At 38.2% G+C, this 27,319-nt stretch overlaps 1 protein-coding gene across 4 annotated transcripts in view; it reads right to left on the reverse strand.

Annotated features, from left to right (window-relative positions):
• SCMH1 (sex comb on midleg homolog 1 (Drosophila)) overlaps positions 1-27,319 on the reverse strand; it is a 177,971-nt gene that overhangs the window by 136,593 nt on the left and 14,059 nt on the right. For 2 of the 4 annotated variants that reach the window (XM_012001712.1, XM_012001711.1), the window contains exons 2-5: positions 21,657-21,725; positions 21,176-21,199; positions 12,006-12,076; positions 1,597-1,831 (exon numbers count right to left, since the gene is read on the reverse strand). In XM_012001712.1, the coding sequence (XP_011857102.1) occupies positions 1,597-1,831; positions 12,006-12,076; positions 21,176-21,199; positions 21,657-21,725 (399 nt within the window). Of the gene's footprint in view, positions 1-1,596; positions 1,832-12,005; positions 12,077-21,175; positions 21,200-21,656; positions 21,726-22,983; positions 23,222-27,319 lie in introns of those variants that run through there. The other 2 variants (XM_012001713.1, XM_012001714.1) reach the window with 2 other exon arrangements.

Genomic DNA, 27,319 nt, shown 5'->3' on the forward strand with positions numbered 1-27,319 from the left:
CCTTTGTAGGGACATGGATGCAGCTGGAAACCATCATTCTCAGCAAACTATCGCAAGAACAGAAAATCAAACGCTGCATGTTCTCACTCATAGGTGGGAACTGAACAATGAGATTACTTGGACACAGTAAGGGGAACATCACACACTAGGGCCTGTTGTGGGTTGGGGGGATGGGGAAGGGATAGCATTAGGAGACATACCTAATGTAAATGATGAGTTAATGGGTGCAGCACACCAACATGGCACATGTATACATATGTAACAAACCTGCATGTTGTGCACATGTACCCTAGAACATAAAGTATAATAAAAAAAAAAAAAGAAAAAAATATGATACCACAAGAGTACAATCAACAAAATATAATTTTAGGAAATTTAAAAGACAAATGACTTAGGTTTTTAAACAAGTAAACTGCAAGAAAAAAATGAGAGCAGAGGAGAACTCGTAGATTTAAAGAAACTTAAAGGACATATCAACTAACTGCAGTGTGTGGATTCTAATTGGATTCTGATTTGAAAAACTGATATAAATGAGACAGACGGGGAGAGAGAGAGAGACAGACAATTCGGAAAATTTAAACACATTAAAATACTTGTTGATATTAAGAAATTATCATTGGCTTATTTATACATGATAACAGTATGGTATGTTTAAGACATCCTTGCCCATGACAGAGACATACTAAATACTTTCATGATACAATGATACTATGTTTAACAATTGGAGGTGGGGACAGAAAGTGTATATAAGTATAGATAAAACTATATTGACTTCAACAATGAAGGTTACACGAGCATTCACTATGCTATTTTTCTCTTACCTTTTTATATGTTTGAAATTTTTACATTACAATTGTTTTTTTAACGGGGGAAAACATTAAATAAGTACCTAGGGAGCCCAAGATACATGCTCTCCAACTCTCAATCTAGCACAGCTTCCTTAGAGAAAATATAGCCGAAGTCCATAATCTAACTCTCTCGGTCCCCCATTGAGATTCCCTATAACAGTGATTGACAGTAACTGAAAAGAAGGGCTGAATCCCTCAGATTTATTAAGGCAAAAGCTGGAGGGGAATCTTATCTGGAAAGAAAAACCTAGTGGGGGTATCATATTTTAAAAAATGATTTTCATGTAATAATGGATTCAAAGTGAGAAAACTCCAAGGACCAGGTGAGAATTAGCGAGAAAGGAGATAAGAGATCCTTATAACAGTCATGCTTTCTACTGGCAGATTTTCTCTCAATTCTTGTCATCATGATAGGATTTGGTGAAAGCTTTATGCTTTTTGAGATAGGTTAAATGGCAAGACCTCCTTCCATTCTCTCTCTCAGGTAAATGGGCACCGGCCAAGAAGAACAAAAGGTGTGATTTCTTGTCAGAAATAATTTGGGAGAAGCCTGGTTATCATAAGCTAATGCAGAGATGGAGATGTCCAAATTGCGCAGCTTGTTTCATTTTGGGTGGGCCTTTTTAGGAGACTATATGAAAAATAAGGGATAAGCAGGGGAACCTAGGCTTTCCCATATTAGAATGTTCAGTTTTTGGAAGCTAACTACTAATAATTGGCTAGAAAGAGTTTGGGTTTACCTACTCACCAAGAGGTGGCTGTAGCATACCCCCATTCTTTTCACAGTTCCCAATAGGCTGAATTTCAGCTGAGTCAACCAGCCGCCAGAAGTCATTTTTGTTGTCACTCCCATCAAGGCGCAGGCGAAGGCGGGCACCTGTCAGTCCAACTACTGTGGCAATACAGGTGGATGTGGTGTTCCTGGGGTCCTGTGCTTCCAATTTCATACTGATCTTGAATTCGTTGCTTGGAGGTGTGTAGGACTGGGAAAAACAAGGCATGAGGTTTAGACAGATTAACAGTAAACCCCCAAAATTCATGTTTTGGATTCAGATTGGTTATAGCTGGGCCAGGGACAACCAACTGAATTATTCCCTAATAATTAAGAAAGGTTTCATGCAAAAGAAACAACGAAAGGTAAGATGAAGGGTAAAAAATTACTTTCCAATGAAGCATCAAATAGACCCATACCAGTTAAAAAAAAAGGACAAGAATGTCTTATATAGGCCAGTTAATTAAATGTTTTCTCATCCTATAATTCTCTAACTCCCTACCCTTCCAGGTAGGGACTTTTTAGTCCCTTTTTAGTCTTTTTAGGACTACTACGTGCTATTAAACTACAATATTCTTTGTGTCTCTTTGTGGAATATTTTAGTATATTGATGTGTATATCTACCACACAGACTACTGGAGGTTAATTTTTTCTTATTTCGACAATAACTTACTAATCAATTCATACAATTGACATACAATAAACTATACACTTTAGTAAGTCTTGACATATGTATATGCCCATGCTACCATATACACCATATAAACCTGTGAAAGCATCACCACAATAAAAATAATGAACATGGCAAGTTCTCACATGCCCTTTTGTAATCTCTTCTTCTGGCCCCTCCAGGACCTCTGTACCCAGGCAACCAATGGTCTACTTTCTATCACTCTAGATTGCTTTGCATTTTCTAGTCTTAAAAGTAATCACAGAAGATGTACTTTCTTTTTTGCCTAGCTTCTTTCACTCAGCATAACTACTCTGATATTCAACCATATTAATAATTCATTTCCTTTTACTGTTGAGCAGTTTAACCGTGCTGATGGAGATATGGTTTGCTAAAGCGGCTAGAAACATTTAAGTACAAAATTTCGTGTAGGGAAATACACTTTCTTTCTTCTTGCACAAATACCTAGGAGTGAAATGGCTGGATCATATGGTAGGTATATGTTTAAATCACAAAACAGAAAATTAACCATTTTAAGGTATATAATTCTATGATTTTTAGAATATTCTCAGAGTTGTGTAAACACCATTCCTATCTAATTTTATAACATTTCCATAATCCCCCCAAAATGAACCCCATGCCCCAGTGGAGTCATTCCCCACTACCCTCTCAGCTCAGGCCCTAGAAACCATTAATCTACTTTCTGTTTCCATGGATTTACCTATTCTGGACATTTCATACAGATGTAATTATATGATGTGTGGCCAATATGTGAATAATTTCTTTCATTTAGCAAAATGGATTCAAGTTTCACCCATGTCAGTGAGTGTATCAGTACTTCATTCCTTTTCATTGACGAACAATATTCCATTGTATGGATATACATTTTGCTTACTCATTCATCAGCTGATGGACATTTGGGTTGTTTCCTCTTTTTGGCTATTATGAATAATGATGTGATGAACATTTATGGTATATTTTTCTGTGGACATGTTTTCTATTTTCTTAGGCATATACTTATGAGTGAAACTGCTGGGTCATGTGGTAACTCTGTTTAACATTTTGGGTAACCTCTGAACTGTCTTCTCAAGTAGCTACGGGATTTCATAATTTCACCACCAATGTACGAGGGTTCCAGTTTCTACACATCCTCAGCAACATTTGCCATTGTTTGTCTTTTTGATGTTAGAGTCATCTAGTCAATGTGATGTATATCTCACTGCAGTTTTGATTAGCATTTCTTTAATGACTACTGAGTATCTTTTATGTTCCTAACTGGTCATTTGTATATATTTGGAGAAATACCTATTCAAATTCTTTGTCCATTTTAAAATCATGTTGTCTTTTAATTCCCAGTTTTGTTTTGTTTTTGTTTTTTGTTTTTTTTTTGAGATGGAGTCTTGCTCTACTATTGCCCAGGCTGGAGTGCAGTGGGTCACTGCAAACTCTGCCTCCCGGATTCACAACATTCTCCTGCCTCAGCCTCCCAAGGCAGGGACTACAGGCACCCGCCACCGCACCTGGATAATTTTTTGTCTTTTTCGTAGAGATGGGGTTTCACCATGTTAGCCAGGATGGTCTCGATCTCCTGACCTCGTGATCCACCCACCTTGGCCTCCCAAAGTGCTGGGATTACAAGTGTGAGCCACTGCGCCCAGCCTAATTTCCGAGTTTTAAGAGTTCTTTCTATATTCTGGATACAAGTCCTTTACCAGATATATAATTTGCAAATATTTTCTCCCATTGAGTGGGTTGTCCTTTTCACTTTTTTGATGGTGTGGAAACAAAAATCTTTTAATTTTGATGAAGTTTAAGTTATCTATGTTTTCTTTTGTTGTTTATGTTTCTGGTGTTGTATTATCTAATCCAAGGTCATGAAGATTTCCTCCTATGTTTCTTTTAAAGAGTTTTGTAGTTTTAACTCTTACATTTAGGTCCATGATCCTCATGAAGTTAATTTTTGTATATGGCATAGAGGTAGGGTCCAACTTCACTTTTTTCTATGTGGATAAGCAGCTGTTCCTGCACCAGTTGTTGAAAAACCCATTGAACTGTCTTGGTATCCTTGTGAAAAATCAATCGACCATAAATTGGTGGGTCAATTTCTGTACTCTCAATTTTAATTCATGGATCTGTACGTCTATCTTCCTGCCAGAACCATGACATCTTAAGTACTGTAGCTTTGTAGTAAGTTTTGAAATCAGGAAATGTGAATGCTTTAGCTTTGTTCTCTCTTTTCACGATTGCTATGGCTATTCTGGGTCTCTTCTAAGAATTTTAGCACCAATTTGTCAATTTCTGCAAAAAAGGCAGCTGGGATTTTGACAGAGATTGTGTTGAATCTACAGATCAATTTGGAAAATAATGCTGTCAGTTATGTCATTTGCAAGTATAGTCATGTTCCACATAATGACGTCTGGTCAACAATAGACTATATATAGATTGTGGTCCCATAAGATTACAATGGAGCTAAAAAATTCCAGCATCCTAGTTATACTACAGCTGTTTTAAGGTCCTACAGCAACATATTACTCACATTTGTGGTGATGCTGGTGTAAAAAAACCTACTGTGCTGCAAGCTGTATAAAAGTATAGCACATACAATTATGTACAGTACATAATACTTGATAACAAATTACTATGTTGCTGGTTTATGTGTTTAATATATATTTTTAATCATTATTTTAGAGTGTATTCTTTATACAAAAATAAAAGTTAACTAAAAAAACAGACTCAGGCAGCTCCTTCAGAAGGTATTCCAGAAGAAGGCATTGTTACCATAGGAAATTACAGCTCCATCCATGCACGTAACTGCCCCTGAAGACCTTCCAGTAGGCTCAGAAGTAGAAGTGGAAGACAGTGATACTGATGATCCTGAGTCTGTGTAGGCCTAGGGTAATGTATGTGTTTGTCTTAAGTTTTGTAACAAAAAGAGTTTAAAAGGTAAAAAAAAAAAATTAAAATTAAAAAAGTAAAAATTATTTTTGTACACCTGTACAATGTGTTTTAAGCTAAGTATTATTACAAGAGTCAAAAAGTTAAAAAATTTAAGTTTATAAAGTGAAAAACTTACAGTAAACTAAGGTTAACTCCTTACTGAAGAAAAATGTTTAAACAAATTTAGTGTAGCCTGGGTGTACGTGTTCATAATGTTGACAGTGGTATGCAATAATCTCCTAGGCCTTCATGTTCATTCACCACTCACTCACTGACTCACTCACAGCAATTTCCAGTCCTACAAGCTCCATTCATGGTAAGTGCCTGATACAGGTGTACAAGTGTTAGTATACCTTTTATACCGTATATTTTTTTACTGTACCTTTTCCATGTTTAGATATGTTTACGTAGACGAATATCATTGTGTTACAACTACCTACAGTATTCAGTATAGTAACATGCTGGACAGTTTTGTAGCCTAGGAAGAATAGGCTATGGCCTAGGTGTGTAGTAGGCTATAGCAACCAGGTTTGTGCAAGTATATTCTATGTTCGCACGACGATGAAATTGCTTAACAATTCATTTCTTAGAGCATATCCCTATCGTTAAGAAATGCAAAACTATTCTCTCATAGTCTGTGACCTGTATTTTTGTTCTCTTACCAGTATCTTTTGAAGAGCAGAAGTTCTTAAGTTTGACAAAGTGCACTCTATTTTTTTAATGAATCAAAATTTTGGTCAGGCATCTTCTAAAGTTTCCTTTATATAAATTTTGCATATTTGTTAGTTCCACCCCTGCCCCACCCAAAGTAGCTGAACCATTTTGCATTTTCACCAGCAGCATATGAAAGTTCCATTTATTCTACATCTTTGCCACTATTTAATATGGTCAGCCTTTTGAAAATCTAAGCCATTTAAATAAATGTATAGTGATAGCTTACTAATCACTTTTAATTTGTATTTCCCTAATGAAATAATGGTATTGAGCATCTCTATTCATGTACTTTCTTGTCCTGTATACATTTTCCTTGGTGTTTGTTCTAATCTTTCAACCCAGATCCCTTTTATTTCTTTTTCTGGCCTATTTGCATTGGTAGTACAATACTGAATAAAAGTGGCAAGAGCAGATATCCTTGTCTTGTTCCTGACTTTAAGGGGAAAGCATTTAGCCTTTTCGCCATTAAGTATGATATTATTAAATGCCCTTTATGATATGAATAAATGCCCTTTAGAGTTTAGGATTTAGAAAGTTCCCTTCTATTTCTAGTTTGGTGAGCGTTTTTAGTTTTTATTTAGTAATAGACATTTAATTTTCTGAAATGCTTTTTCTGCATCTATTGAGACAATAGTAGTTTTTTTCTTTAGCATGTGTACATATGGTAAATTCCACTGATTAATTTTTGAAATTGAAGCCAACTTTGCATTCCTAGAATTAACCCCACTTGGTCATGATGAGTTATTCTTTTTACATATTGTTAAATTTTTTCCCTTGAATTTTACTTAAAATGTTTACATTTATTTTCATGTATGATATGGCTGCACAGTTTTCTTTTCTTTCAATGTCTTTGCTTGGTTTTGGTGTCAGAAATGTTTGCCTTCATAGAATGAGTTAGGAGACATCCTTTTCTGTTAAATTTTCTAGAAGAGTCAATACAGAATTTGTAATATTTTTTCCTTAAATGTTTGAAACACCAGTAAAGTTGGGACACCCAAAGTGTTGGGATTACAGCTGTGAGCCACTGTGCCCGGTCCTCTGTCATTTGTGATGTTGGTGATTTGTGTCTTCTTTTATTCTTGATTACTCTAGTTACAGGTTTATCACTTTTATTTGTCTTTGCAAAGAACCAGCTTTTGGTTTCAATGGCTTTTTCTCTATATTTTTATTTCACTGATTTATACTCTAATCTTTATTACTTGCTGTTCTCTGCTTAATTTGAAATTAACTTGCTCTTTTTTTCTCCCTACTTTTCTAAAGTGGAAACTGAGGTCATTAATTGAGCTGCTTTAGCACCACCCCACAAATTCTGAAATGTTCTTTCATTTTCATTGAGTTGAAAATACTTTCTAACGTTCCTTTCAGTTTCTAAGTACTCATGGAGTATTTAAAAATGTGTCACTTAGTTTTCAAATACATGGAGATTTTCCAGATAACTTCCTACCATTGTTTTTTAATTTAATTTCCTTACAATCAGAGAACATACTTTGTTGTTGTTTTTGAGACAGAGTCTCACTCTGTCACCCAGGCTAGAGTGCAGTGGCATGATTCGGCTCAGTACAACCTCCACCTCCCGGGTTCAAGCCATTCTCCTGACTCAACCTCCCGAGTAGCCGGGATTACAGGTGCCACCACGCCTATTTTTTGTATTTTTAGTAGAGATGAGGTTTCACCATGTTGGCCAGGCTGGTCTTGAACTCCTGAGTTCAGATGATCTGCCTGCCTTGGCCTCCTAAAGTGCAGGGATTACAGGCACAAGCCACTGCACCTGGCCAGATAACATGTTTTGTATTGCTTAAATCCTCTTAAATTTCTCAAGTCCTAGAAAAAAGAAAGAAAGAAAAATTCTGAAGCCTCATTTAATGGTGCAGAATGTGGTCTATCATGATAAATGTTCTGCATGCACTTGGAAAGAATGTGTATTCTACATATGTTGGACAGTATTCTATATATGTCAGTTAGATCAAGTTAGTTCATAGTGTTGTTCAAATCCACCATATATTTGCTGATTTTTTTCCTCTACTTGTTCTTTTATTATATAGAAAGGAGTATTAAAAGTCTGACTATAGATAATTTTGGATTTATCTGTTTCTCCTACTAGTTCTATTGGTTTTTGCTTCATGTCAGGATTTGTCTGATTCCTTTATCATTATAAAATTAACTTCCTTAACCCTGTTAATATTATTTGGTTTGAAGTGTACTTTGATATTAATATAGCCATTTCACCTTTATTATGGCTAATGTCAGCATGGTATATCATCTTCATACATTTACTTTTAACCTATTTAAAGCATAATTTTTCCAATCATAGCAAGCTCAATAGTAAAGAAACATAAAACATGCGTAAGTTTTTGAAGGCAGTATATAATTGGGTTTTGCTTTTTATCCAATGTGCCAATTTCCGCTTTTTAACATTTAGACCATTTATATTTGATTACTGATATAGCTGGGTTTAAATAAAACATCTTGCTATTTTTTCCCATTATTCTAGTGGTTGCATCAGAGTTTACAGTACAAACATCTTTAACTTACCAGTCTATCTTATCAAGTAAGATAGTACTACTTCATGCATGAGAACCTTGTAATATACCTAAGATTCCTCCCTTCCTGCCTTTGTGCTACTCTTATCATACATTTTGCTTATATATATCATCCTCACAATATGTGGGTTATTATTGTCTACACAATTACCTTTTACACAGATTTAAATAAGAAAACATCTTATATATCTAGGCTTATAATGACAATTTCCAGTGACCTTCATTTCTTTGTATAGATCTGTTATTTCATTTGATATCATTTTCTTCCAGCTTGATGAACCTCCTTTAACATTCTTGAGGTGTGAGTCTGTGAGTGATGAATTCCTTCAGCTTTTGTAAATCTAAAAATATCTTTATTTCTTTCACCTTTGTGTTTGAAAGACATCTTTGCTGGCTGCAGTAGTCCAAGTTGACAGGTTTTTTTTTTTTTTTTAGTACTGTCAAGGTATTGTTCAATTTTGTTCTTGCTTATATTGTTTCTAACAAGAAATACAATTCTTACATTAGTTATCCTGTATATAAAGTGTCTTTTTTCTCTGGCTGCTGTTGAGTTTTCTCTATCAATGGTTTTATGCAATTTGATTATGATATGCCTCAGAGTAGTTTTCTTCTTATTATTCTTTGGGATTCCTTGAATTTCTTGATTCTGTGGACCTAGAGTTTAATTTAATTTATTTATCTATTTATTTATTTATTTTGAGATGGAGTTTCGCTCTGTAACCCAGGCTGGAGTGCAGTTGCACGATCTCAGCTCACTACAAGCTCTGTGTCCCAGGTTCACGTCATTCTCCTGCCTCAGCCTCTCAAGTAGCTGGGACTACAGCTGCCCACCACCACGCCCGGCTAATTTTCTTGTACTTTCAGTAGAGATGGGGTTTCATCGTGTTAGTCAGGATGGTCTGAATCTCCTGACCTCATGATCTGCTCACCTTGGCCTCCCAAAGTGCTGGGATTACAGGCGTGAGCCACCGTGGCCGGCCGTTATTTTTAATTTTGGAAAAATTTTAGCCATTATTTCTTCAAATATTTTTTCTATCCCCCATCACTTCTCTCCTCTGGGGACTCCAATTACATGTCTATTTGGTCACTTGAAGTTATCCCATAGTTCACTGGTGCTCTTCTCATTTTTTCTAAATTCCTTTTTCTCTTTGTGTTTCATTTTGAATAGTTTCTATTGTTATGTTTACAAGTTTACTAATTTCTTCTGACATTAATCCAATCTAATGTATTTTTCATTTCCCACATAGTAGCCCAGTGAGTCTTTTCAATATTTTCCATGTCTCTGCTTAATATCTGAACACAACAAATATATTAAAATAATTGTTTTAATGTGTTTGTCTGCTGTTCTATGATCTGTGTAGAGTCTGAGCCAGTTTCAATCAATTATTCCCTAGATGATTGGTTGCATTTTCCTGCCTCTTTGCATGCCTGGTAGTCTTTGATTGAAAGTCAGATCTGGTGAATTTTACCTGTTGGGTACTGGATACTCTTGCATTCCTGTAAATCTTCTTGGGCTTTGTTCCTCGATGCAGTTAAGTTACTTATAAAACAGTTTGATCCTCTTGAGTTTTACCTTTATGATTTGTCAGACTGGACTGAAGCAATGCTCAATAATATAAAGTTCAATGCTCAGTGTTAATTATTTTCCAATACTAAGCAAGACCTTCCTGAGTATTATACCCAATGCCCAATCAATTATGAGATGTTCTAGTCTAACTGGTGAGATCAGGAACTATTCGCAGACCTGTATGAGTGCCAGGTTCTATTCCTTTGAATCCTTTCAGATAGTTTTTTCCTTTGGCCTTAGGTAGTTTTCTCATATGCATGTATAAAATGGTAGTCTTTTCCTGGACCCTCTGAAGATCGCTGTGGTTTTATGTGCAGCTTTCTCCTCTCTGATACTCCATCCTGTAAATTCTAGCCACCTTGGTTTCTCTGGACTCTCATTTTTTTTTCTTCCATTTCTTCCAATTAGGGAGTCTGCTGGGCTCAACATGAGTTCCCTTTCCCTGGGCCATGGTCTGGAAACTGTTAAGACAGCAAGCTAGAAAATCAGAGAGGCAGCTCAACTCATTTGATCTAGAGATCACTATTTGGCTGCATGATTTTTAGTGACTTAAAAACCATTGTTGGCTGGGCCCAGTGGCTCACACCTGTAATCCCAGAACTTTGGGAGGCCAAGGTGGGTGGATCACCTGAAATCAGGAGCTGGAGAGCAGCCTGGCCAACATAATGAGACCCTGTCTCTACTAAAAATACAAAAATTAGCCAGGCATGTTGGTGTGTGCCTGTAGTCCCAGCTACTCGGGAGGCTGAGGCAGGAGAACTGCTTGAAGCCGGGAGGCAGAAGTTGCAGTGAGCCAAGATCACGACACTGCACTCCAACCTGGGTGAGAGAGTGAGACTGTCTCAAAACAAAACAAACCAAACCATTATTAACATACGCTGTCTTTTTAAAAAAATGGTTTCAGGTGGAAGTATAAATTCAGTCCCTTTCATTTCAAATGAGCAGAAGTCCCGAATTTGTATTTCTACTTAGAAAACAGGCAAAATGCTATGGCCAGGCACGGTGGCTCATGCCTGTAATCCCAGCACTTTGGGAGGCCGAGGCGGGCGGATCATGAGGTCAAGAGATCAAGATCATCCTGGTTAACATGGTGAAACCCCGTCTCTATTAAAAATATAAAAAATTAGCTGGGCATGGTGGCGGGTGTCTATAGTCCCAGCTACTCTGGAGGCTGAGGCAGAAGAATGGCGTGAACCCAGGAGGCGGAGCTTGCATCGAGCCGAGATTGCGCCATTGCACTCCAGTCTGGGTGACAGAGCAAGACTCCATCTCAGAAAAAAAAAAAAAGAAAAGAAAAAGAAAACAGACAAAATTCAAACTCAACTCAAAATGTTGACAGTGTGAGGAAATAACCTTTGAGTACTAAAGGAAAAGATGGTAGGTAACTTCCTGATGTTTAGCTTTGTTTAGCACCAGAACACTTCTTTGCTTATCAGCCATATCATACACTGATACAGTCAATACCATCTGTGCATTGTCTAGGTTACTTAATCCTTGTGGGAAACTCTTGATGACCTCTGATGAGCTCCTGAAATGCTTCACTGAGTGGGACTCCGTGTCAACATTCTTGTAGAAAGATAAGATTGTGACAGGAGTGCTGAGTACAGAGAAAGAAATACTGCTCCATTTTCAACAATGTCTATGGACTATAACTCTCTCTCCTGTCTGAATTAAGAGCGCTAGTAAAAATCAGCAGCTGTTTTCAGTAACACAGAATATCCTCAAGGAGGTAAAGAAGGAGGCAAGGGTGTTACTTGGGATGAAGATGGGAAGAATGTCTGCTGCCAAAACTCACAGTGACCAAATTTCACTTATTGAGCTGTGTTCTTCCCATAGAAGTTTATTCTGGGGCCCTGAGGTAAGAAGCCCAAGGGCTTCCACCTCCTGTTTTGATTGTCTAAAAACCATTAAAAAATGACTTATCTTCCACCTACTAAAGATGTTGAAAATCAATTACCTGCTTGAAGCAATGGACAGGCGCTGGGACTGAACATGTTTCTTTTAGGTATTTGTCCCAGGTAAAATGACCTGTAAAGGAAATAGAAATCTATATCACAGTCAACTTCCTAAAAAAAATGTTTTCAGGATATAATCTACACTAAACAGTAAGCTATTTGTGGACTGGTTTTGAGCATAAAAAACATATTTTTTTCCTGTTTGAGCTCAAAGGAGTATTAAGGGGAAGAATCTAAGTGACCTGAGCAGATGTTTTAGATTCATGTTTTAAAATAAAGGTCTAAAGATGGCTTAGGGTGTTCTTTATGCTCATTCCTAAAGTGATCCAAAATGCCAAAGCAAGATATATCAGTAGTACTTCAAAGAAGTGCCCAGGAAGCTCATGGAAAACAGAATAGAAGAAGCAGAAAGTGGGTGGGGAGATTCCTTTTGAACACTCTGACTCTCAGAAAGGTCCCTCATTGCTGTCAAGTGGCAGCTTTTAACACCCAATATGGTTGGATTCCAGCATCTCAGCTCAGGAAGAATGAAGAAAAGGCTGTCTAGAGACAAGGGGCGAGATGATTTGAGGGGAGGGGAAGCCAGATGAGTGAGATTATAGTTGAAACCTCACTCAAAAAACTGGCTCTCACCTACCCTTACTGCACCCCCACCCTAGCCACAGTGTCTTGCTCTGGGGTACAAAGTGACAAAGATCTGTTAATTTAGAGCAAAGTAGGACCTGGGAAGCATGTCTGATGACAGTAAATAAGAACAAGCTGGGGAGTCTGTAGAATCGTTTAGCCTCTTGAACTGGCCTTACACCCTCTCAAAGTTTGAAGAATACTGTCCTAGATAAACAATCCTCAAGGTGACACTGTGCTGGGGCAAGGGAAAACATATTAAGGTAGGCCATTAGATATGGATCTCATTGGATCAGTAAAGATTATCAAATTCTTTATTTAAAGGTTAAACCAATTACCAGTCTCCCCCTAATACCCACCTAGAGGTGACCCCATGATGGAGCAGGGAAGGTCCCAGAGAATCTCACAAGCTAAAACACTGTAGCAAACCAGCATTTCTTGAAGCTTCCTCTGTAGTGGAGCAGCACAGAGCCCCTTTGGGCCATGCAAAAAGCACTAGATGCTGGGAATAAAAATGAGTCACTGAATGATGACATCTAAATCACTCCAAAGATGATGCCAAGACTTTACACTCTATTTATTTTATAGCTTCTGTTTTATAACTGGTTCCTTTCCCACTATCTTTAACTAAGTCAAATAGATTTGGCCAGAAATCACAGTCAGTTTTGAACTATTTCATGAACTGGCTGATGATTAATCATCATGACTAGACAGTTAGTCTATAGGGCAAATGAGATGACTCTTTTCTGAAGTCAAGGTTTAAAGACGTTATCAGAATTTAATGAAGAGTTTGCTCCTAGTTGACAGGGCCCTAAAGCAAGGACTGAATACATTTCATCACTGTTTGCTGTTAGAAAAATAAAACATTACAATTTATTATTCCATCCTTACAAATGAAAGATTAAATCAAATAGCAAGTTTTGGATTTCCCTGGATTGAGAATCTTCAACTCTGGCATCTAGAGCAGCACTGTCCAGTAAAACTTTCTGTGCTGACTAAAATGTTCTGTATCTGTGCTAGCCAATAAGGTGGCCACCAGCCACATAACTACTGGACACTTGAAATGTGGGTAGTGTAAGAAACTAAATTTTATTAATTTTAATTAATTTAAATTTAAATCTCCACATGTAACTAATAGTTACTGTATTAGGAAGCACAGACCAAGAATTTTGGTCAGTCCTGGGTAACTGCTTATATTAGCGTAAGTTCTGACTAAAAGCACCCAAGAGACTTTGGTCTTAAGAATAATGGTAGCATCAGGGGTAACACAGTAATTAGGGTATTAATTACAGTTCTCCATTTTACATATCAACCATGGTAATCAATCCCTATTCTGTAATGTACATAGGCTAGAAACCTCAGCCCTTTTACCACTTAGGAAACATTCTATTACTAACTGAATGAAAAGGAACCTCTGTTTAAAGTAGTTCACCCACTGTGATGGCTGGCTGGCTTGAACCATACCTAGAGGGTATTTTCCTTTTATTTGACTTCTTGGGCTACCTAAGACTTAGTTCCTTATTATCAGGTGAATTGCAAAATAAGGTAATTTTTATGACTTAGTAAGAATGTTTGGACACCTATTGTAATGCCCATGATGAAGCCAGACATAATATGTCTGCCATATCTCCAAGCACTAAAGTAACCACAAAAGAAATAGGACAGGCACCAAGGTATAGATCCAGAGTTAGCAAGCTTTCCGTTAAAGACAATATAATAAAAATTTTATGCTTTCTAGGCCATACAGTCTATGTCATAGCTACTCAGCTCCACTACTCCAGTGTGAAAGCAGCCACAGACAATCTGTGCATAAATTAGCATAGCTGTTCCACTCAAACTTTATTTACACAAACAGGCAGAGGGCTGGATTTGACCTCCCAACAGTAGTTTGCCAGACCTCTGGTATAAATCATTGACTCTCATGTGATACTTATAGTCTCATTTCTTTAAACAAAGTTCTGGGCCCCACCTTCAGAAGTTCTCATTCAGTAGGCTCCAAGTGTGGCCTGAGAACATGTATTTTCCAAGGCTCTCTAGGTAATTTGGATTAACATCTGTGACTAAGAACTACTACTGGTGTAGTTTAAATAATGTAATATTGGGAGTTTGAGGATGTTGATAAAAGTCTTGTTTCTACAGCTAACTATCTTGGGTAAATTATTTAATCCTTCCAAGCCTCAGTTTACTCATCTGAAAGATGAAGACGATATCTGTCTTACAAGATTGTACATAGATTCTTCATTCAATAAATATTTAAACTTCTCCAAGTACAAAGAACTGTGTTAAATGTTAGGGGAACAAGGTAAGACATGATTTCTCAATTCATGGAGCTTTCAGTCTAGAGATAAACAGGGACATTAATAAACATAACACAAGTAATCTGTTATGATAATGATAAAGTTAACGAGGTAGTACAGGTTGTCTTGAAAATGCAGAACATGAAAACCTCGTTCATGCTTGGGCTCAGAGATTACTGTGAAAATTAATATTAACTAACAAAGGTATAATGTTTTATAATTTAAACATATAAAATTTGAGTATTTTCAATTATTCCAACATTATAATTCAAAATTATAATTCAAAATATTCAAACAGTATAATTTGAATGTTTTCAATTATTCATTCAACAGATATTTAACTATCCTCTATGTGCCCGGCAATATGACAGGGGTCCCTGCCCTCATTTACTTGCCGGTGTATGATGAGACACAGCTAACACATAATAAATAAACAAGACAGTAAGTGAAAAGAACTTGAAGGGAATAAAATGAGGTGATGCGATAGAGACTGGGAGCTATCTTAGTAAAGTTACGGACAGATACTCTTCAGAGGAAATGTCTGAGCTAAGACTTCACAGATGAGAAAAAGTCAGCCATCTCCTTTACTAAATAATGCTTATAAAAGTGTTTTTATAAACGCTGATGCATACCACATGATGTTTACATTTATTATTAAAAAAGAAAAAAAGGTCCCTGCCCTGAAGGGACTTAAAAATGGCATTAACATACCTTGGCCCATAAAATATAAAGCACAAGAGATCACCTAGTTAAATGCATGAATCACTTTCTCTAATTTCATTCATTCAGCAAATATTTACTGAATACCTACTATATGTTAAGCCTGGTTCTAGGCACTGGTGATATATAGCAAAATACAGTGCAGCCGAAGTCTCTGCCCACATGGAGCTTACATTCTAACGGGAAGACAGACAATAAACAAACAAACAAACAAACAAACAAATACGTCAGCTGGTCCAGAGGGTAACAGAGACACCACATTAAATTATACAATTCCTGGCTATTTTGAAATTTAAAAAAATAAAAGTAAGAGGTAAAAAAGGTGTGCTATTTTAGGCAGGGCAGTCAAGGTGATACAAAAGTTGAGATTTGGGCCGGGTGTGGTGGCTGACTCCTGTAATCCCAGCACTTTGGGAGGCCGAGGTGGGCAGATCACCTGAGGTCAGGAGTTCAAGACCAGCCTGGCCAACATGGGGAAACCTTGTCTCTACTAAAAGAAATATAAAAATTAGCTGGGCGTGGTGCCAGGCACCTGTAAATCCCAGCTACTTGGGAGGCTAAGGCAGGAGAACTGCTTGAACCTAGGAGGTGGAGGTTGCGATGAGCTGCAATCGCGCCACTGCACTCTAGCCTAGGCGACAGAGTGAGATTCCGTCTCAAAAAAAAAAAAAAAAAAAAAAAAAGTTGAGATTTGAATGGTCCTTTCAGCCTCTGCTTAAATACTTCCAATCATGCGACACTCATTATTTAGCTATTACACAACAGTACAAATGGACAGACTACTCTTTATAGTCAGCCAACATCTGCCTTCTAACCTCTACTGATCCTAGATATATCTAATCTCTATGTCCCAAATCCCTCGACTGCTCCTCATTTGACAGGCTGGTTACTCGTGTCTGGCTACTGCTCTGGCCACATTCCTTTACAAGAACTCCACTTTGTTCAACCTAAATGTGAACCCAAATTCCTAAAAGCAATTAAGGATAATCAATGTCTTTAGATCAGAAATTCCACTCCACTAACACCGTATAAATAGTGTTCTATGTACCAAAGTTTAAATAATAATATATTTGTTAAACGCCACTGATGGTAATTTAAGTGTCTTTATTTTATTTTGAGACATGGTCTTGCCTTGACTCAGTGTCAGGCTACAGTACAGTGGTGTGAACATAGCTAATTGCAGCCTCGACCTCCAGGGCTCAAGCGATCCTCTCATCTCAGCCTCCCTAGTAGCTGGGACTACAGGTGTGTGCCACCATGCCTAGCTAATTTTTGCATTTTTTGTAGAGACAGGGCTATGCCAAGTTGCCCAGCCTGTTCTTGAACTCCTGAGTTCAAGCGATCTACCTGCCTCGGCTGCCCAAAGTGCTGGGAATACAGGTATGAGTCACAGATTTGGGATTTGTCCTAAGGGTGAGATTTGTCCTAAGGGTGGGACTAATGGACAAAGAGCGTGCACAGTTTAGATTTTGATACAACATATATATTGCTGAAATATCTTCTAGAAAGAATATACTGATTTTTTTTTTTTTTTCTTAGAGACAGGGTTTCCCTGTGGAGTCCAGGCTAGTCACAAACTCCTAGACTTGTCCTCCTCCTGCCTTGGACTCCCACACTGTGGGGATTACAAGTATAAGCCAAATTTTTTTTTTGTTTTTTTTTTTTTTTGAGACAAAGTCTCACTCAGATACCCAGGATGGAGTGTGGTGGCGCAATCATACCTCACTGTAACCCCGATCAGGACTCAAGCAACCCTCCGCGCTCAGTTTCCAGAGTAGCTGGGACTACAGGTGTGCGTCAGAATGCTTGGCTAATTCTTTTCTTTTTAGTAGAGACAAGGTCTCACTACATTGCCCAGACTCAATTTCTACTCCTACCAAAAGTACACAGTGTGTTTACCACATATTTGCTAAAACTGTGTTTTAACAATTTCTATAATTTTGACAAATCTTATCAGTGAAAAAATAAAATAATATTATAATTTTATTTGTAATTTTTGATTACTAATAAAGTCAAAGATCTCTTTAGGCTTATCAGCCAGTTTGTATTTTAGTTAGCCATTTTTATGCTGAGATATTCTTTTGTTTTCTCACAGACTCTAGGAGTTCTTTGTAGATTAAGGAAAAGTCACTAGAAGAATTTTTACTTAATAGAAATAAAGCATCTAGAAAAAGTGTTCTTTCCACTATAACACAGGTCCCTCTGAAAAGACACAGACTTTCAGGCAACAGAAAGAGACGCTTAGATAAGGAAGAGAAATCAGAGGTGTTTTGGAGGGTCCAGGCAGATATCCTGATACGAGAAAGGTCTGGATGTGGGAGGCTTCACAGATGTAGAATCTTAACATTCAAGCTACCAAGGACGTTAGTGTTTCCTAAAACTCATGGCTTTCTTGGTCCCATATCTTTGCTCATGTTACTCACACTCAGTGACTAAAGCTCAGCAAAAATTTTACATTTTCTGTCAGAAGGCTTTGCAGAGAAAGGCTGGACAAATTCTACCATTTCCTTATCTCCTATATAATCATAATTATTTATGTAAGTTCTTTATGGATGGGGGCTCATATTCATTTTAAAAATATTTAAATGTTTAACACAGTGCCTGAAATTTAATAGAGGCTCAATATGAGTTTCTGAGTGAATAAAAAGAAGCACGCAAGTAATAATCCTATTCTTTCTTGGATTAATAAAATACCTGGGATATAGTTCTGAAAACTATACTCTGAGAGCAAATCTGAGTTTAAATGATTACCTAGTGATGGTAAACAGACCCAAAACCATGTCACCTGAGGACCAGGTGAAGGAACATGAACAATTAGCATGAGTAAAAAAGTGAAGTCTCAGAGCCATCCCCCATCCATCCAACAAATATTGATAGTGCGTGTCAAAGCACTGTGCTGGGTGCTGGACACATAACTGTGATCAAAATATCATCCTTGACCTCACACAGTTTCAGTCTAGTGACAGAGAATCTAGTGAGGGACAGAGACTAAACAGTCACCACTAAGATAATATGATAAGTGCAATACTGGAGAGACAGAGGGTGCTATAGGAGCACGCAGAGTGCTTGTGGAAGCTTACCAAAGGAAGAAAGCTCTAGGCTTCTAAGCTAAAGTGTAAAAGGATAAGCAGGAGTCAAAGAAAAAGGAAACACTTTTTGTTTGTTTCAGACAGAAAGAAAGGCATTATAAAGGCTCAGACATGAGAAAAAGCAGTTCTAAAAGCAGATCTTTTGGTATGGCTGCTGGGTGGAGTTTAAAGAAAAAGTAGTTTAGAAAAAAGGTTACAGATAACGGCAGTGTTCAGGCATTGGAGAGCCCAATATACTGTATTACTGAGAAGAGGAAGCATTCAAGGTTTTGGGGTGAAGTCATTCTGGCTGTAAAGAATGGGCAGGAGGGGGATAGGGCTGGAGGCAAAAAGACCAGTTAGGAAGCTGTTTTAATAATCTAGGTGTGAGATGACTGTGGCTTCAACTATTAAAGTGGCAGGGTGGCAATGAGAAGGCAGTCCCTAGAGCTTCTTTCTAGAAATCAGGGTAAGTGAAAAATAGGCTAACCCTGTTTCAAATGGCCAGAAAGTTAGAGGGATGACTAACAGAAATTACAAAAAGCAAATTTTGGCCCAATAAATATGTCTAAATATGAAATGAATTACCTGAGGAGCTTCTAGGTTCTCAACAACTTGAGGAGTTCAAGGTAAGACATTTTACAAAAAATTCAAAATGCTGAATTTTAAATGCTGGGCAAGAATACATTATTTTGTGGTCTTTTCCAACTTTGAGATTCCACAGATCTACTGAATTTTGTTTCAGTTTGCTATTTGGAGCTGCTCCTTATGCTAGATGGTAAAAATGAAATATGCAGGATTAACTTATATATCAGAGGATATGCCTATGCAACCAATGCTCTAGGAAAAATACACTTTCAAATTTTAACATCTTTTAGTAACTGATATACTCTATGTCAAATCGAGTACCCACATTTCACAACTCCCCATCAACAGTTTACAATATGCCTTAAGCTGTCACTGAGTTACAATTGTTATTATCATTCATATTAGCTACAAAACCAAAAACAGCAGCTATCACTGTCTTCCATTTGCCTGTACCATGCCAGACTACGTCCAATATCTCCTGTGTTCATTATAACCTGCAAAGTAGTTTTATTCCCATTTTAAAGATGAGGAAATAGGCTTAGAAAGATTAAGTAATTTGCCTGAAGTCACAAAACTGGTAAGTGGGAATAAGAATTTGAACCAAGGCCTGTCTGACTCCTATGTCCATGTTTTTTCTACCACACATCAGTACCTTAAAAAGCTTGAGGAAAGTTTTAAAGAATAATAAAAAATAACTATCATTTATCAAGTGCCAGGCACCTTTACCTGCATTATTTCATTTCATTCATTTCTTCAGCTCACATTCATAGAATGCTTCACTTCAAAGAATGTCAGAAGATTTGACTTAGAGTAAAGTCTGAGTATAGCCGCTGAACAGAATGAAAATCATAATAATCCTCCAAAGTTGAAAAGTATTTGAGAGTTTTTAAGATGTTTTCACATCCATTAGCTCATGTAATCTTCTTTACAACCCTGTGAAGTAGGCAGAATGGGATTATTATCCCCATTTTACAAATAAGAAAACTAAGGATCAGAGTCACAAAGTTACTAAGTGGCAGAACTGGCTCTCAAAAAGCCTAGGAGTTCTGACTCCTAGTCTAGTGTTCTACTACTTCATGTTATCTTCTGTGTCATTGGGCAATGCAAAGTAATATGTTGCAGGGAAGAAAGGCAAGAGGAGGCAAACAGACAATGATAATAATAGAGCTAAATATATATCAAGTTGTAACAAAATATATCAAAATAATTTGAACAAAAATTGATAAAGGTATCTGGATATCAAAATCTATGCAACATATAAAAGGATTTTAAAGGATTCTAAGATGTTAAGACTGATGTTTATGCAGGAACTCTGATTGAGAAGTATTAGAACTAGTTTTACTACTCAAATCTCAGTCCTGAAGTACACCAACCAGGGAGGAAAACCAAATGCAATTATCGGTCTGACTTCTTACTTGATAATATTTTAATATTTCAGTTTTTATTTGTGAATAAAGTTAGAAAATGTTTAGGTTTAGTTTCAGTTCAATTTACCTTACAAGTATTTTTTTGGGGGGAAAAGTCCCACCAAACACTGATTTATGGATGGCAGGGGTTTGTTTTAGTTCTGGATTCAGTAAATTAAGATGGTACTTCCAGTTTGGTTCAGTTCCTGTTCTTCCCTATACCCTGTGTAATTAACCACCTTCCCTCCCTTCTTGTTAGCTTGGTCTGTGGCCTACTGATAAGCAGGACTTGATGTGACAGCTGAGATGAAGTACATGGGATAATTAGGCAGACAAGAGCACAGGATTCACTGGTTTCTGAGACAGAGACACATGGAATTCTTTTCCTAGTTGGTTAAAACTGGTTATAATCTAATCCCTGGTTTACCAATTACCCTTATTTAACAGAAACACAAGAAAAATAGCTTACCTAGCTCCAGGATGTCAGCAGTTTCTAGTAAAGAAAAAAATGTTGGAGCATAAGTCATTAAGACAAACAACCAATATGATGGAAGGTGAAATTCTGGGGTAAAACAGGAAATTGAGCATTTGTCTAGTTCAGTTATCTTATCCTAAAAGACACTGAGATTCTTAGTAGTCATTGTGGAAGCACACCACCCAATTTTGCCTATTCCCAAGCCTATAAAAACTATAGAAAACCAGAGAGGCTAAGCAACTGTGCCTAAAACTATGAAGCTAATTTGGCATTACCTATACTCAGAATCCAGGTTTCCTACTTCCAGCTAAAACAAAGTATATTGCTTATGACCAATATCTCTGTAAACTGCAATATTTGCTTCTGATATAACAAGTGAGTTACTTGTAACTCAGACCTCTAAGAACAAAGGTTTTATGGGAGAAGATGTTGAGTAAAATTTTTCCACACCAAACGGAGTTTTTTCCCCCCTTACCTTGATATTGAGATGCAGACTCTGATAGGTGACCATATTTGTGTTTTCTAACATCATTCCAGTCTATCACTGCAGGGGGAGAGAAAAATAGTCATGTGGAAAGAAAATATAAGATTAAATACTTTTCCAATTTGGCAGTATGTATTAACAGTTTTTAATATAGTAATCCACTTCTGAGAATCTATGCTAGGGAAAAATACTCCAAAACACAAGAAAAAGGTTTCATGTAAAAAGTTTTAGCATTGTTTATAATAACAAAAAAAGGAACACCTAAATCTTCAAAATAGAAGACTGATTAAGATTTGATAATACAAACACTTGACAAAGTATGTTGAAGCTATTAAATTTTTACAAAGGCTAAAGAACAAATGGGAAAATGTTTATGTTACAATGTTATTAGGTAAAATATGGGAACAATATTTTATATTCATGGAATGATCACAATTATTTAAAACACTAAAAACAAATAGCACCCCAGTTATGGGCTCAACTGTATCCTCCAAAACTTCATGCTAAAGTCCCCACTCCGCAGCACTGCAGAATGTAACTGTATTTGTGATGGCAGCGGTGGGCCACCTGGAGCAGCTGCTGTCATCATGCCGGCTGCGGCAGAGAGGCACAGCTGGGAATGCACGCTCCATGGGGCCGGTGGGAGCCTGGGAGCAGGCAGGAGTCCCGCCATTCTGGACACAGCTGCAGCCACCCAAACCGAGGCTGCAAACCCAGACCTCCTGCTCCATTGAACAGGAAGGAGCCCTGCCCCGACGGGCACAGCTGCAGCCCCCCAAATGTGGCTGCCGTCCCAGGTACCCCTGCACTCTTGGGGGTCCAGGAAGGACCCCTCTGCCCTCGCAGGATCAGAAGTGCCTGCTCCCCTTGCCTGGCTTCTCCCTGCTGTTGGCACCCGCTCTGATCTTGGAGCAAAGTCAGGGCGGAGCCTGGGTGCTATGAATGGCAGCAGGAAGCAGACAGATTCCTAAGCAGAAAAGGGCGGATCCCTGGTGAGGCCCACCTTCAGGCCAGGGAGGGTCTGAAGGCTGGGGGCTGAACTGCCAGTCCTGCAGACTGGAGTGGGGACTTGTGGTGCCTTTTCCAGGCCTGCCCATGGCCACCCACAGACCAATGGGCACACACTTCCTCACCTCTGGGGCCCATAAAAACCCTAGGAACAGCCAGAGCAGAGCAGAGGAGGAGCCACCCATTCTAGGGCCTCCTCTTTGCTGAGAGCTACAGAAATGACGTGACAACCTGCCTGCAGAGAGGAGCCACCCACTCTAGGGCCTCCTCTCTGCAGAGAATTGAGTGAACACTTGTTGGGACAACCTACCTGCAGAGAGGAGCTATCCTTTCTGCTAGGGCTGAACACTCACTGGGACATCCTGGCACTGTGGGTCATCTCTGAGCTGTTCTATTGCTCAATACAGATCCTCTTCATCTTGCTCACCCTCAGCTTGTCTGCATATCTCCTTCTTCCTGGTTGCAGGACAAGAACTCAGGACCTGCTGAATGGCGTGGCTAAAAGAGTTGCTGTAACACCAACAGGGCTGAAACATGCCCCCTGCTTGCCGCAGTTTGGGCAAAGAGGAGGAGGGAAGAGCTGCAGCCCTTTGGGGAGCCCAGACCTGGGAGCTTCTGGAGCCAGGGCTGTGACTTCCACTTTGGGGCCCTGTGGTTCCTACAAGCTTTTGGGCGCTACTGCATTCCCCAGTGCCAGCCAGGGAAGCTGCTTGTGGTGCGCCTGGTCCAGCTGCAGCCTCACAGAGAGCTGCTGACACCTGGAGCTGCCCACCTTGCGGCAGGAGCTGGTGTGTCTGACTGCGCAGTAGATGGACCCCGAGCTTGCTCATACACACTCCTCACCACTCCATGCCTAACTCTAGTCTCTCTTGGAGGCGAGGGATCCAGGCTGATAGCGTAAGCAGCCTGCCAGGCCAAGTGAGTGGAACGAGCCCAGTGGGCCCAAGCAAAACTCAGGCAAAGGCACCACTGGCCACAGGTTTCTGACCAGAAAAGCAACACTCCTAGGACCCCACAATATTTGGAGAAAGGGTCTTTAAAGAGATAATTAAATTAAAATGAGGTCACTAAGGTGGTCACTAATTCAGCATGACTGGTGTTATCATAAGAAGAGAAAGTTTGGACACAGGTACAGAGAAAAGATCATGTAATTAACACAGGGAGAAGCCTCAGAAGGTAAGGAGTGAGGCCTCAGAAGAAAGAAATCAACCTTGCCAATGCCTTGATCTTAGACTTCTAGCCTTCAGAATTGTGAGGAAATAAATTTCTGTTGTTTAAGCCACCTAGTCCATGATATTTGTTACAAGCAGCCCTGGAAACTTATGCAACTGCGGAAATTATCATTAGAAAAAATATATAAGTAAACACGGCAAATATAAACAACTGGTTATCTTTGGGTGGTAGTACTGGGTTCCCTGACACCGTCCCCACTTTCTGTTTTATAATCTTATATATTTTCAAATTTTCCATAAACAGGATACATTACTCATATAAGGAGAATATATTTTCCTCAGTTGAAAATTTAGATTCATCTACTGACCCTACTACTTTCTCACCATCAATCACCTATCATGTCTTTACTTAACTTCTTGTCCAGCTCCGACTCCATGGTCCTCACTAACATCATTGTCTGGCAAACACTCTTAATTCCTTCCCATCTCTTTTTTGTCAAATGTACCTACTAAAGGCTCAATCCTAAATCTGGTTAAAGCCACGTATCGACCTATACTGTGCCTACCCCAGCAGCTCACCAGTGCTGAAGAAAAACAAATGCAAGCTTATTGGTCTCATTTTAAACTCATAGCTATAATTCTCAAATGCCACTTTACACCGCCCAGAAATAATCATACCACATTTCTACACTACTTTTCCATTTTCTAAAAAAAAAAAAAAAAAAAAAAAAAATTCATATCTTTCTCTCTCCTCAAACTCCAAATATACTCTCCCCAACTTCACTCTCAGGGAATTCAGGATTCATTGAGAAAACAGAAGTAAGAGTAAGCCTTTCCACTCATTTCATGACGGTAGAGACTTGATCTTGTTTAGTGGTGAATCCCCAGTATGTAGTATAGTAACAGGGACTCATTAAATGTTTGGTGAATAAATTACCTATTCATTCATGGTTTTTTCTGACTTCTCTCCTGTTACTGTGGATGAAGTGTCTGTTTTTATCAAAAGCCAACTCTCCATATTAGCTGCAGGTCCCATAGTCTCTCATCCTCTCAAAAACTTTGCAAGTATCCCCCCATCTTTTTTTTTTTTTTTTTTTTTTGCTATTCTTTGTAATTGGCCAACAATAATTTTACATATTTTTGGGGTATAAAGTGATGTTTCAATACAAATACACATTGTGGAATGATCAAACCAGAGTACAGCAATTAGTATATCCATCACTTCAGATATTTATAATTTCTTTGTGGTGAGAACATTTAAAATTCTCTCTTTAGCTATTTTGAAATATATAATACATTATTATTAACTACAGTCAACATGCTCTGCAATAGAACACCAGAACTACTCCTCCTATCTAACTATAACTTTCTACCTGTTGACCAATGTATCTCCCTTTTATCTATACTCACCCCTCCCCTCCCAGCCTCTGGTTATCACCATTCTACTCTCTACTTCTATAAGTTAGACTTTTTTTAGATTCTACATGTGAGATTATATGATATTTGTTGTTCTGTGCCTGACTTCAACATTATATCCTCTAGGTTCATCCACGTTGCCAAAAATGACAGAATTTCCATTTTTTAAGGCAGAATGTATTCCACTGTGTATATACACCACATTTTAAAATCCATTCATATATTGATGGACACTTAAGTTATTCCCATATCTTGGCTACTGTGAATAGTGCTGCAATGAATACAGGCATGCAGATGAAGCTATCCCTTTAACATACTGATTTCATTGCCTTTGGGGATATAGCCAGTAGTGGGATTGATGAATCATATGGTATTTCTATTTTGTGTTTTGAGGAACCTCCATCCTGTTTTTCAAAATGGCTGTACTAATTTGTGATATCCACAACAGTGTATAAAGGTTCCTTTTTCTTGTAATCCTTGTCAATATTTATCTTTCATCTTTTTGATAACAGCCAACCTAACAGGTGTTGGCTGTAGGGTATCTCACTGTGGTTTTCATTTGCATTTCTCTGATGATTAGAGATGTTGGACTTTTTTTTTCATATATCTGTTGCCCATTTATATGTTTTCTTTTGAAAAATATCTATTCAAGTTCTTTGCTTATTTTTAACAGGGCTGTTTTCTTGTTACTGAGTAGTCTGAGTTCCTAGTATATTTTAGATATTAGTCCCTTCTCCAGTGTATGATTTGCAAATATTTTCTCCCAATCTGTGGGTTGTCTCTTCACTCTATTATTTCCTTTTCTGTGCAGTAGCTTTTCACTTGAATGCAATTCCATTTGTCTATTTTTGCTTTTATTGTTTATGCTTTTGAGTTCAAATCAGAGAAATCTCTGTCCAGACCTCTAGCAGTTTTATAGTTTCAGTTTCATAGTTTCAAGTCTTTAATCCATTTTGAGTTGATTCTTGTATGAGGGGTGAGATAAAGATCCACTTTCATTCTTCTGTTTGTGGATATCCAGTTTTCCCAATACCACTTTTTGAACAGATTTTCCTTTCCCCAATGTGTGTTCCTGTCAAAAAGCAATTGACTGTAGATGCACGGGTTTATTTCTGGGCTCTCTGTCCTATTTCATCAGTAGATTTGTCTGTTTGTATGCCAGCACCATGCTTTTTTGATTACTATAGCTTTGTAATAAACTTTGTAATACAGTAGTGTGATGTCTCCAGCTTTGCTCTTTTTGGTCAAGATTGTTTGGCTATTTGGGATCTTTTGTGGGTCTACATTAATTTTAGCATTGTTTTTTCTCCTTCTGTGAAGAATGACAGAATTTTGATGGCAGTTGCATTAAATCTGTAGATTTCTTCTGGTGGTATAAATATTTTCACAATATTAATTTTTCCCATCCATAAACACTAGATATCTTTCCACTTATTTGTGATATCCTTAATTTCCTTTATCAGTGCCTTACAGTTTTCAGCGTATAGATCTTTCACTTCCTTGGTTAAAGTTACTTCTATGTGTTTTGATTTAATTTAATGTAACTTAATTTGGGAGAGCTAAGTAATTAAACATGAGGCCAAAGTACGTAAGAAAGTGGCAGTCTTTTATTGCAAATATGCATACACTCTCGGGCGAAGTTCTCTGGTCCTCAGGTGTGGGGGGCCAGGGAAGTCGAGCGGGCGCTCTCAGGTGATGTTCTCCGGTCCACAAATGCAGGGGCCGAAGAAGTCACGCCGGCTCCTGCCGGCGGCGGACTTTTATGCCAGGGAGCTGGAAGGGGAGGAGTTTGGGGCGTGTGTGTAGGAGTGGCTTCTTGAATTTCAGTGTCCTCGGCTTGACGTCATTCTGCGCATGCTCAGTTGATTTGGTTCGTTTCCCGGGCGCGGGAAAATCTGTGATGAAGAACCCGGAAACAACAGGGACTGCTCCATCTTGTTCACCTTCCTCCATCTTGTCCCTTTTCCTTCACCCAAACACTATGTATTTTACTTAGAAGTAAGTGGTATTGTAATATGACCCAGCCATCCCATTACTGGGTATATACCCAAAGGATTA

This window comes from Mandrillus leucophaeus, unplaced genomic scaffold (assembly GCF_000951045.1).
Source record: "Mandrillus leucophaeus isolate KB7577 unplaced genomic scaffold, Mleu.le_1.0 Scaffold67, whole genome shotgun sequence".
NCBI lineage: Eukaryota > Metazoa > Chordata > Mammalia > Primates > Cercopithecidae > Mandrillus > Mandrillus leucophaeus.